Source organism: Panthera tigris, chromosome F3, assembly GCF_018350195.1.
Source record: "Panthera tigris isolate Pti1 chromosome F3, P.tigris_Pti1_mat1.1, whole genome shotgun sequence".
In the NCBI taxonomy this organism is placed as follows: Eukaryota; Metazoa; Chordata; class Mammalia; order Carnivora; family Felidae; genus Panthera; species Panthera tigris.
In genome coordinates this window covers 67,738,640-67,749,917 of record NC_056678.1, presented here as the reverse complement: position 1 = coordinate 67,749,917, position 11,278 = coordinate 67,738,640, and the positions used below count along the sequence as shown (strand labels likewise).

Here is an 11,278-nt window from a genome sequence, read left to right as displayed (position 1 = left end):
AAAGTAACAAACGTGTGCCTGACAAATACGGGGATTGCTGTTTTCAGTTACTGGTCGTGGATTGTCAAACGGGCATGATGACGCTTCTGTCCCCGGGGAGGGGTTAAACGTCCTTTCAGTACTGCCACTGTCCTTTTCGCTCCCGCTCTTTCCGCCCCCCTCCACCGCGTGGTCCCCGGGGAAAAGCGAACTACACTTCCCAGGGTGCGCCGCAAGGCCGCACGGAACTACAACTCCCGGCGCCCCCTGCGGCGGGGGCGGTGTTGCGTCGTCACCGCGGAGCGCGGCCGGGACCTCCGGGTCGCGCGGCGTTCCGGAGCGGCCCGGAGCTCGGGGAGGTGCCCGCGGAGGCCCGCGGGAGACGGCTCGGGGGCTGGCGCGGAAGCGGGGGCTTGGGAGCCGCAGGCATGCTGCGTCCCAAGGCTTTGACCCAGGTGTTAAGCCAGGCCAACACCGGCGGTGTCCAGAGCACGCTGTGAGTGCGGACGGAGCGGGCGAGCGGCGAGCCCGGGGCGCGCTGGGGAAGGGTCTCGGGGAGGGGAGGAAGGCGGGGCGGCCGCGGCCGGAGGGGTGGGGGTGGGGGGAGACCGGAGCGTGGATCCCGGGGCACGTTCTGGACAGGCTCTGCCCAGACCCCTGCTTTCTGCAAGCGCCCCGGCGGGAGCTGGGACGTTTCTGTCGCCGCCGCGGGCACGTCCGAACCCCTTGCCGCCACTCGCCAGGCTGCTGAATAACGAGGGCTCTCTGCTGGCTTACTCCGGTTACGGGGATACGGACGCCCGGGTCACCGCGGCCATCGCCAGCAACATCTGGGCCGCCTACGACCGGAACGGGAACCAAGCGTTTAATGAAGACAATCTCAAATTCATCCTCATGGACTGCATGGTATGGAGAGGAGAGCCACTTCCTCTGTCCCCCAAGGGGATCCCCATGGGGAGACCTGGACCCCATCCTGGATGGTTGGAGGGGCAGGGACAGGATCTCTGAGGGCTAAGAGTTGGTCTGCTGCTGCATTATGGTAGGGCAGGACCCTGTGCCTCAAGTGGTGGTGAGGAAGGAGCCAGGGACCCAGGGTCTGACTGGGCGTCTGGTGTCAGCCAGCCACCTGTCGTTTGTGGAACCTCGGGTAAGTCACTCAACCTCTCTAAGCTTCCCTAGCACATCTCTAAGGTGGAAGCGGTAATCCGTCCGAACACGCGTGCGTGCACACATGCACACAGGTTGTCGTGAAGACCAAAAGAAAGGACGTAAGCTGTGCAGTGTTGTCACCCCAGATTCGCAGACTCACAGAAGCACAGCAGAGTCTCCAGACCCTGGGCCTGTTCCTTCCGTTTACAGAAAACAGAGCTGCAGTCTAGAAAGGGGAAGTAGCCATTAGACGGCGAATTTCCGGGAGACAGAAACTGTTTCGCTCACCTTTGTGTTTGTTGGGCCAACAAATGTTTAGGTCCCTGCAGTGTTCTAAGAACTAGGGAAAAAGTAGCAAAGGAACGAAAAACTGCAGCTCTAACTCCTCACAGAAGCTCACGGTTTTGTGTGTGCTGTAAAACGCGTCTAAGTTGAAAAACTAGGATGTTAGGTATTGAAAATGCGATGGGAAAGGAAGTGAGGTGGGGCATATGTCAGGGACCATCTCACTGGAAAAGTGACATTTCGTTAGAGATCTGAAGGAAGTTGGCAAGCCCTGTGGCTGTCTGGGGGAAGAACATTTTTGACAAAGGCAAGCGCAAAGGCCCTGAGGCAGAGTAGCGTCTGGTCAAGGATGGACAAGGTTGATGTAGCTGGTACAGCATGGGAGTGGGGGAGGTGAGTAGAGGTGAGGCCAGAGAGGCAGGGGGTGAAGCACCTGGCTCCCAGCACACAGCAGATGGCCAGGGAAAGTTCGCGAACCAAACTGAAAAGGCCCAAGAGTGAAGTCTCCCCAAAGGATTTGGGCTGTAACCCACTGTAACCGGGCTCTCTGCCTCATCCTCGCCCCATGCCCAACCAAGGACGCCATTTCAGTTCAGCTGATGACTCCTTCTTCGTGCCTAACCTGGGGTTGGTGCTGTCGAGCAGTGGTTTTCCAACATCTTGTCCACACCCCAGCTGTAAGAAATGCCTTTTAAGTCAGAGTCCAATGCACGCCCCCCCCCCACACACACTAAAACAAAAGTTTCACGAAACAGTACTTCCCTCACCGCATGCAACGCACTCCATTTCTCTTCTTTTAAATGCTAATCCATCTCCTTAACTCATCTAACGCTAGAGTCAGACCTGCTATTTGAGAAACATTACCACGGGAAAAGAGAACTCTACCTTAGGCTACTGCTCCCTAGCTCCTCGCAGTGTCTTTGGTTGGGGTGAACCCACAGTAAAAACATCACCCATGTGGACAGCCCTTTGCAGATTCAAAACCCCCTCCTGTGTACCCTTACCAGCTGGGATGAGGTGGGGGGGGTCGCAGAAAGAGAAACCAAGCGGCTGGGAGATTGAGTTTCCCATAGTAAGTGGTAGAGGGCTGTGCTGACGCTGGAATCTGAACTCAGGATCCCACGTCCAGGGCTGTGGCCAGAGCCCTTGGTCTGGAGCTCCTGCCATGCCCAGGGCATGGAAGGAAGATAACCTTTCTGAAGAGGAGCCCTTGGGGAAAGGGCTAAAGGTGCCAGGCAGAACATTACATCCCGTGATCTCGCCCCACCAGGAGGGCCGTGTAGCCATCACGCGGGTGGCCAACCTCCTGCTGTGTATGTACGCCAAGGAGACCGTGGGCTTCGGGATGCTCAAGGCCAAGGTGTGTACGTGCCCCTCTGTCTGCAGCCCTGGGCCCAGGCCTGGGCTTTTCGCTGTCCGCTCCCACCCCATCGCCTTCCCGGGGTCCTCCTGTCACCCAGCCTGTGTGCGGTGGGGGCGGGGCGCCCAGCGGAGGAGCACACGTACACTGGGACCCCTCTGGTGGCAGACCTGTGTGGGCCTGATCACTCCTCCCCTCCTGCAGGCCCAGGCTTTGGTGCAGTACCTGGAGGAGCCCCTTACCCAAGTGGCGGCATCATAGCGAGCCTCGCTTGGAGCTGGGGTCAGAAAGGATCAATGATCGTTTGGAGGGGCGGGGCTCCCTGGGGAAACCTTTCAGGACGGTTCCGGAGGCTGAGACGTTTTTCCAAGAATAAACTTGAACTCCTATCTATCTTGCGTGATGGCTGCTTTCTTGAATGGGAGGAGTCCAAAGAGGCGGGAAGGAGCACGGAGTGCTCTGGAGACCCCTGAGGGCCTGTGACTCCTGCCGGCCCCTCACCTTGCCCTCTGGCAGCCCAGTGGCTCCCGCAGTGATGCCTTAGCTGCCTTGGCCTTTCCAGCAACAGGACGTATCATCGGCCCTGCCGCTGGGAGTGAGTTTACCCATCCGACTGTCACACCGTTGCAAGTGATCTTGGAGAGCGGGGCGCCGGTGGGGGTCTTGTCTGCAAGATTCTGGGGCTCTGCGAATCCAGTGTCCTCCAGCCCCACCTTGGCGGTGGGGGGTGGGGGGTGGAATGCCTTTTCTGCTCTTGGAGTTGGAAGAGTGCTTGCTAGCCACCCGCAAGGGCTCGCACAGACCCTCCAGACATCAGGGCCCTTTGCAGACGGCATGGCTTCCTTGTGAGGCCTGAGATCCCGGGGCGGGAGTATAAGCGATCCAGAAGCTCTCAAAGCCCTTCATCTCCAGATCCTGCCTGGCACTCAAACTCCTCGCTCCATGTACTTCTCCGGGTCTCCCCCCTACCCTGGGTCTCCAGAGCAGGCGTGGACAGGGAACCACCAGCCCCTAGCCCAGGGCCTCAGGAAGGGACCCATCCCAGGGGAGAGGTAGGTGGTGAGTTTCAGCTCCACCCAGGGTGGGGAACACCGCCCATCCCAGGCCCTGGGCCTTCGGGAGGAGCAGCTGCCAGAACTCTGGGAGCGATGGGCACCCGTCAGCCCCAGCCCCTCGCCCCAACAGCCCTTCCCCTCGTGCCCCCAGTTACCCCTCCCGGAAGGTCCGAAGGAAAAGCAGGAGGCCAATAGGTTTCCGTTCCCTGAGAGGCTATTTCTCACTCATTGGTGGCCACCCAAGTGGGTCCCCGGTCCCAGGAGCCTAGCAGCATGGCTCTCTGCAGGTGCCGTGCGGGCCCCAGCTTCCCCTCCCCCAACCCCAGCCCCCCCCCCCCCCCCCGCACCCCCTGCCGGCCCGCCCCGCTGCGGGAGCCCAGGCTGGGAGCAGACACCCAACCTGCCTAACCTGTCTGACGTCATCGTCTCTCCACCCACCTGGGCCCCAGGTCTCCTGCCGCCTGCTCTTCCTGTTCTCAGCTTCCGTCCCCTTGGCTTCCTCGCAGCACCCCACCTGCCAGCGCTGAGCCTCCAGGGCCCTGCCCAGCCTGAAGTCGCCCTCAGTCCCTCTGCCTGCAGAAGTTTCTTCACCCCCAATGAGAGGAGGCGCGGACCCAGGTCTCTGGAGAGCTGAGGGTTGAGGGCACTGCGCCAACGCATAGTCCCGTCACCTCTGTCCCTGAAGACACTCGTACCCTCCATGTGGAGCCAAGATGGGGAACAGAACCGAGGAAGATTATAACTTTGTCTTCAAGGGTGAGTTGGGGTCTATAAAAAAAGAGACCAGCAGAGCCTGAAAGCGCCCGCCCGTTCTGTTGTTTTTGTTTTTGTTTTTAATCTCTCACCTGGACCCCTGAGGGCTCCTCATGCGTTTTGGATTAGAAAGAAAGCTGCAGGGAGTTGGGGAGGGTCCGGTTACTAGGGCAAAAGTCCTGGGGCTGCGGGAAGGCTCTGCTGCTGTAAATAAGGATGTTGAGCAAGCCTGCATAGGGCCGAGTTAGGCCCCTCTGCTCCTTTGGTAGAAGAAGCCCACATCCCTAAGAGTCGTCAGCCACCACAGCGTAGGAGGTGGAGGTCAGATTTCAGGGAGGACTTCCCTCCTGAGAAAGAGGAAACAACCTCCAGAGGAAGAAAGTCCTGTCTCTGGGTGCATGTGCAGGAAAGAAAAGAAAAGGAGAGCTTTGTCCATTTTGGGGTGAAAACAGGGAAGATCTCATAAATTGAGAGCAGGGTCTAATAGAACCTGGAAGACTGAGGGCTGGGGCCCCGTCGGCCGTCCCTCGGCAGCCCCCGTGGGCCCAATAGCAGGCGCCTGGGTTCAACCTGGCTGGCCCTGGGAGCGTGACCTTTCCCGCTCCTTTACCTCAGCCCCTACGTTGGACCCTCTGGTGTCCCCAGCCCCCACGCACCCCTCCTCCAGGGCGGGGTTCACTGGCAGAGCCGTCGTTCCCGGCCCAGCCACCCCACCCCGCCGCCTCTCCCGGCCTCAGCCCCACCCTCGCTCAAGCTGGGACTCGGGCTGCTGGGGCCGGGGGACCCGTGCTGTCCCGGCCTCTCTCCCAGGAAGGGGAGGCTGGGACAAACGGTGCTACTAGAAACTGCCCTTTACTGAGCCCTCAGCGTGTGCCCGCTCTGGCTCGTTGGCCACCGTAACAACCCCAAAATGCATCTCTCTTTCTGAAAGCGGTCAGGGGCCAGATCGACTGTGAGAGGGCAGCTCTGTCGGTCACTAGTTAGTGCGGGTTGGGGTCTCCGGAAGCTGACTCTAAGAAGTCTGGGGTATAAGACGTCTATTGTGGATCAACACCGGTGCAAGGAAGGGAGAGGAAGCAAGACCGAGCAGCGGGGAGAAGCTCTGTGCGGCCCAGGGTCACAAAGCCTTGGCCAAGGGCGGGGAGCGCTGTGCCCCCGGCCTTGCCCGGACGCTGGGTGCAGGCGGCCCAGGACCGCCAGGGCCCCAAGCGAGGCCAACCAGCGCCCCCCGCAGTGCACCTCTGCGTTTGCCACACCAGTGGTGACATCTGGTGCCAGCCACCGAAGCCCAAGTGCCTCCGTTTCCTCGTCTGTAAACATGGGGTGATAATAATACTGGGCTTGCCTCGTGGCACCAACGCGAGAATTATACGAGTTAACGTGTGTAAAGCTTTTAGGGTGGCGTCCGGCACGTAGTAGGCACTCTGTCGGTGTGAACAGCCAGCGTCTCCGTTTCACAGCCGAGGACGAGACAAATGGTCATCCAGCCCGTACTCGAAGCCGGGTCTGTCGGACCCCAAAGCCCTTGCCCTGAGCACCTTTTGGGCCTGAGGACAGGCCTGAGCCCCTCCCACTGGGAGGGGGGAGATGGGGAGGAGGCAGGGACACACCCCCACCCTGCTCCCAGCTCTTTCCTGCCCTGCCCAAGTCTGAGGGGCTTTGACCCATTTTATAAACAAGGAAACTGAAAGCCAGAAAAACTGAGCCACCTGTTCGAGGTCACTAGCTAGTGAGAGGCCGAGTGGGGAGCAGCGCCCAGAGCGTGTGGCTCCCAAGGCGCCAGCCTGCTTTTCCAGAACCTGGGGGGCCTCCTGTCACCCTGGATGCGTGCTCAGTGTTGCGCAATTAGCGGGTCATGCTTGCATCGGCCCCCTCGCCCTCCTCCAGCCCCTCGCTCACCTGCGGTGGGTAAACCTGGGCCCTGGATGCTGTCCACCGGCCCCGAGGCTCTTTGTGGCCCCACCGGTGGATCCTGGGCCCTGGAAACCTGACGGTGATAACACTGGCCTGCCGACAACGATCACGATGCTGATGGGTTTTTGCACACTCACTCCAGCCTAGGCAATATCTCACTTATGTCTTGCAACAACCGGTAAAATAGTATCACTATTCCCAGTTGTCATACGACAGAGGTCAGGGTGGGCCGGTCCAACACCCAGCCCCATGTCCTTACCTGTGTCCCTCCGTGAGGCTCACCCGCCGAACATTCTTCTCCCCACATTTCCGTTCACAGGACGGCTCCCCACACGCGTGTGCGCACGCGCACGCCCAGCCTCCTCCTCGTCCTCACAGCTCACACGCAGACACAGGCACGGCGCTGTCACGCTCCCCAGACTGCCTACGTCTCTGTCCGCATTCACACACCCTGCCAGCCTCACGGCCCCTGAACACTGACCCCCACAGACAGACGGCACCCCATCATAGAAATGGGTCGTGCGGTCGTGTCTCCACGGGCCAGGCCAAGAAGCCTTACGGGCCCGCAGCCCATTTCAGACTCTCGGCCCTTCACCCGGGGAGGATGGGTCCCCCTCAGTTTGGACTGCAGAGTTGCAGTCCCCGGTCTCTGCCAGGAGGCCTGGGTCCCCCTCGGTTTCCCGAGCTCAGCCCCCTTTCCGGATGGACAGACCCCCGAGCTCAGCCCTTGTCTCTCTGCCCCCTCAGTGGTGCTGATCGGTGAGTCAGGCGTGGGGAAGACCAATCTGCTGTCCCGATTCACACGGAATGAGTTCAGCCACGACAGCCGCACCACCATCGGGGTCGAGTTCTCCACCCGCACGGTCATGCTGGGCACCGCTGCCATTAAGGCTCAGATCTGGGACACGGCCGGCCTGGAGCGGTACCGGGCCATCACCTCCGCGTGAGCCTGGGGGCTGGGGGGGGGGGGCGCTGGGGAAGTCAGGGAGGGCCTGTGGAGCAGAGGCCACGGGCCCCGTGCGCACCGGGGGGATCCCGGGACGCGTGGCCCCGGCGAGACACGGGCGGATGCCGTGAGCCACGCAGCCGGGGGCAGGACGCGGTGACCCCGGCTGCTAGTGGCAGGGGAAGGAGCCGCCCCTGAGCTCTTCCTGACTCCCTTCTGCTTCACGCTCAGCAGCCGCTGCCGTTTCATCACAGACCCGAAGGGCTGGACCCTTCAGCTGCATTTTACAAACATTCGGGATACGGAGGACTTTCCGCCTCCGGACGCCCCTGCAGGACATTTGCCAGTGTCCGGCTGGACGTGAGGGGGGTGGTCTGTGGGTGTGGCAGAGGACGGCACCTGCCAAGAGGCAGGAAGCAGGAGTCCAGGGCTTCGGTCACACGCACGCTCGCCACTCCTGGGCTGGTCCCCTGGCCTCTCCTGAGCCTCGGTTGACACATGAGTAAAACGGAAGAATCAGGTATCACAGGCTGAAAAAGCCCCATCTCACCCCAGGAGTGAGGCTGGCTGCCTGCAGGGGTGCCTCAGATGGTCACCTCAGGGACTGCTGCAGGGGGTGGGCTTGTAGCCGGTCCTAGAAAGGTGGCCGCGAGCGAGAAGAGGACGGTGCGGGTGCAGGAGCCATGTGAGGAACGTGCCCACCGAAAGGGGCATCCAGGAGGCCGAGTGGGGCGCAGGTGCTCTTTGGTGGCCATCCAGGGCTAACATCAGAACGAAGGACCCCAGGGGCGCCTGGGTGGCTCAGGTCATGGTCTCACAATTTGTAAGTTCGAGCTTACGCGGGGCTCCGTCCTGATCGTGCCGAGCCTTCTTGGGATTCTCGGTCTCCCTCTCTCTCCCTGCCCCTCCCCCCCCCCCCAAATAGATAAATAAACTTTTAAAAAAGAACAGAGGACCCAAGGAAACAGTGGGCTAGAAAGAGCGGGAGGAAGGAAGGAAGGTGACTCTGGAGGCTGCAATACTGGTGACCCGGAGGGCTCTCGGCATCAGACACAGGACCCTGGAGTTGCCCTGTCTAGGTTTGGGTCCCTGGACCTCAGCTTTCATATGACCCCACCTCTGGTCTCGTCTCTGACCTTTCGGCTTGAGGGCTGTGCTCTGACCTTGCCTCTGTCGCTCCTGCCGCCCCCCACGCAGGTACTATCGAGGTGCGGTGGGGGCCCTACTGGTGTTTGACCTGACCAAGCACCAGACCTATGCCGTGGTGGAGCGCTGGCTGAAGGAGCTCTATGACCACGCCGAGGCCACCATCGTCGTCATGCTCGTGGGCAACAAGAGTGACCTCAGCCAGGCCCGGGAGGTGCCCACTGAAGAGGCCCGAATGTTCGCCGGTGAGAGCCCTCCACCACCCAGTCCGGCCCCCCCAGCCTGGCCGGTGCCATCCAGCTCCTGCCTCCCGGCCCCTGCTCCCACCCTAGGGCCCCAGCCTGGACTTCCTCCGTGGGTTCCCCTACCTCCATCACCTCTCTCCCAGTCTCTCAGCACTCCCCTTCTCTGGACCCTGCGTCCCTCATTATGCTTCACCGCTTGCCCCAACGTTGTCTTTATTTACTTACTTATTTATTTATTTTTTGAGAGAGAGAGAGACAGACAGACAGGACACAAGTGGGGGAGGGGCAGAGAGAGCGAGGGAGACACAGAATCCGAAGCAGGCTCCAGGCTCCGAGCCGTCAGCACAGAGCCTGACTCTGGGCTCGGACTCACGAACCATGAGTTGGATGCTTCACCAACTGAGCTCCCCATGAGCCCGTCCCCGCCCCCAAAATTGTCTTTATGGGCAATAATTTTGTCATTGGTGTTAAAGGCCAGGCCACTCAGGGATCCACAGTGTGTGGCAGGTGAGATCTCCATGGCCATCTCCAGTCACGCCCTCCCCAGGAGTCTTATGGGGTCAGAGGCAGCAGGACGCAGCGGTTAAGGGTGCAGGCTCTGGCGTCCCATGGCCCAGCCTCACTAGATAGAGGACAGTGAGCAAGTCCTCTGTTGATGCTCTCGGTGTTTCTGGTCTTCTGTCCTCTTCTGTAAAAAAGGGATGATATTCAAACCCACCTCACAGGTTGTTTTAAGTGTTAAATGAGCAACACGTGCCAAGGGTTTAGCACATTGCGAATGTACATAGTAAACATTAAGTAAATATTATTATTATTGTGTTTCTTTTCCTGCCAGAAAACAATGGACTGCTATTCCTGGAGACCTCAGCCCTGGACTCCACCAATGTTGAGCTGGCATTTGAGACTGTCCTCAAAGGTTAGAGCCTCTGCCTGCATTTGGCAACGCACCCCCCCCCCCCATCCCGTCCCTGAGGCTCCTGTGGGCAGGAGTGGGAATGCAGACACCCAGCCCTTGCCCACCCCAGATGATCCCTCAGCCCCTCTGGGGGCCCCCCAGCCTCCTCAGAGCCTCCCTAGTGCCCTCTCCTCTCCAAGCCTGAGGCTTGGGGAAGGAACCAGAACGCTACACTTTGCAGGGAGCTAAGCATTAGCCCTTCACCCAGGTAAGTAGAAGGGACCCAGCTGCCCAAACTCCATTTCCTTCCAGCAAAACCTCCTTGTGTGGCCACACCCAGTGCTCAGTAAGGCCAGTGCGGAGTGTGTGTGTGTGTGTGTGTGTGTGTGTGTGTGTGTGTGTGTAGCATGGGTTCTCAGTCTTCTGACCCGATCACTGCCCTCTGCCCCCTCAGAGATCTTCGCAAAAGTGTCCAAGCAGAGGCAGAACAGCGCCCGGACCAACGCCATCACCCTGGGCGGTGCCCAGGCTGGGCAGGAGCCGGGCCCTGGTGAGAAGAGGGCCTGCTGCATTAGCCTCTGACCTGGGCTCACACCAACCCTGCCCCCAAGGCTTACCCCACCACCACCCGGCTCCGGGACCTGCCCCTGCCCCGTGGTGGTTCCAGATGTCAGAGCGGATGCTTCCCTGCTCCCAGCCCCACAGACCACAGGGCCCTGAGGTCAGCACGGTCCCCCCACCTGCCATGTCTCCATTGCCTGCTCCCCTGCCACACACACTCAGTCTTCCAATAAAGCTGTGTTTTGTACCAACGTCTGGCCATCCTGCTGCTCCCATCCCTGCCTCCCCTTCACCTCTGTCCCCTCTGGGCTTCCCTCCCCCTCCTTCCCCTCCCCACCACACCCACTGCCCCCCCCCCCCCCCCGGGGCCAGCTGCCTCTAGAGTCCTGTGGTCTGGGGACAGTGCCAAGGGGGCGGGAGGTGCCCAGCCTTCCCTGTGCCAACCCCCAGGGCAGGTGGGGGAGGGAGGACAGCAGGGCCAAGATGGGGTATCTGGAAGGAGAGACAAAGGAAATCACCGGCAGGTACCATCTGGTGCCCAGGGCCCTGATGCCAAGAACTGAGGTCGCTCCAATGCCAGGGGTGAGGGGAGGAGGCAGGGGAGGGGTTGGAGGGAAGGGAGAGGCAGGGCCAGCCTGCGTGTGCCGGGCAAGATTGAAGCCTGGGAGGTGGAAGGTCCAAGGCTCACATCCAGGTTGCCGCCTGACCGCCCCCCCAGACCTGCAGAGGAAAGGGGGTGTCCAACCTGGCAGGGTGGGAGGGGGAGTCCAAGCTGTCCAAGCAGGGTCTCTGTCACCCAGCCTCACCTTCCCGTTCTGCAGGACAGGGTGCACGCACCCCCCCCCCCCAGGAGGGGATTGAGCACCTGGAGACTCAAGCAAGGAGCTGTGGACAGCAGTGGGAGCTGTCCCTCCCCTGCACTGCACGGGGGGGGGGGGGGGGCGGGGAAGGGCACCCAGTCACCCCTGAGAAAACCCTCTCACCCAGCCC

At 60.9% G+C, this 11,278-nt stretch overlaps 2 protein-coding genes across 2 annotated transcripts; both read left to right on the top strand.

Moving 5' to 3' along the window:
- The first annotated feature begins 260 nt into the window (after positions 1 to 260).
- Positions 261 to 3,166, top strand: LAMTOR2 (late endosomal/lysosomal adaptor, MAPK and MTOR activator 2). Its single transcript, XM_042975904.1, has 4 exons — positions 261 to 475; positions 723 to 885; positions 2,684 to 2,773; positions 2,978 to 3,166. The coding sequence occupies exons 1-4, from the start codon at positions 408 to 410 to the stop codon at positions 3,032 to 3,034; spliced, it is 378 nt and encodes a 125-aa protein (XP_042831838.1). The 5' UTR covers positions 261 to 407; the 3' UTR covers positions 3,035 to 3,166.
- A 327-nt stretch (positions 3,167 to 3,493) lies between these two features.
- RAB25 (RAB25, member RAS oncogene family) lies at positions 3,494 to 10,582 on the top strand. Its single transcript, XM_042975903.1, has 6 exons — positions 3,494 to 3,825; positions 4,278 to 4,584; positions 7,243 to 7,438; positions 8,639 to 8,832; positions 9,668 to 9,748; positions 10,182 to 10,582. Exons 2-6 carry the CDS (start codon positions 4,542 to 4,544, stop codon positions 10,307 to 10,309), a joined length of 642 nt encoding a protein of 213 aa, XP_042831837.1. The 5' UTR covers positions 3,494 to 3,825; positions 4,278 to 4,541; the 3' UTR covers positions 10,310 to 10,582.
- Positions 10,583 to 11,278: the final 696 nt, after the last annotated feature.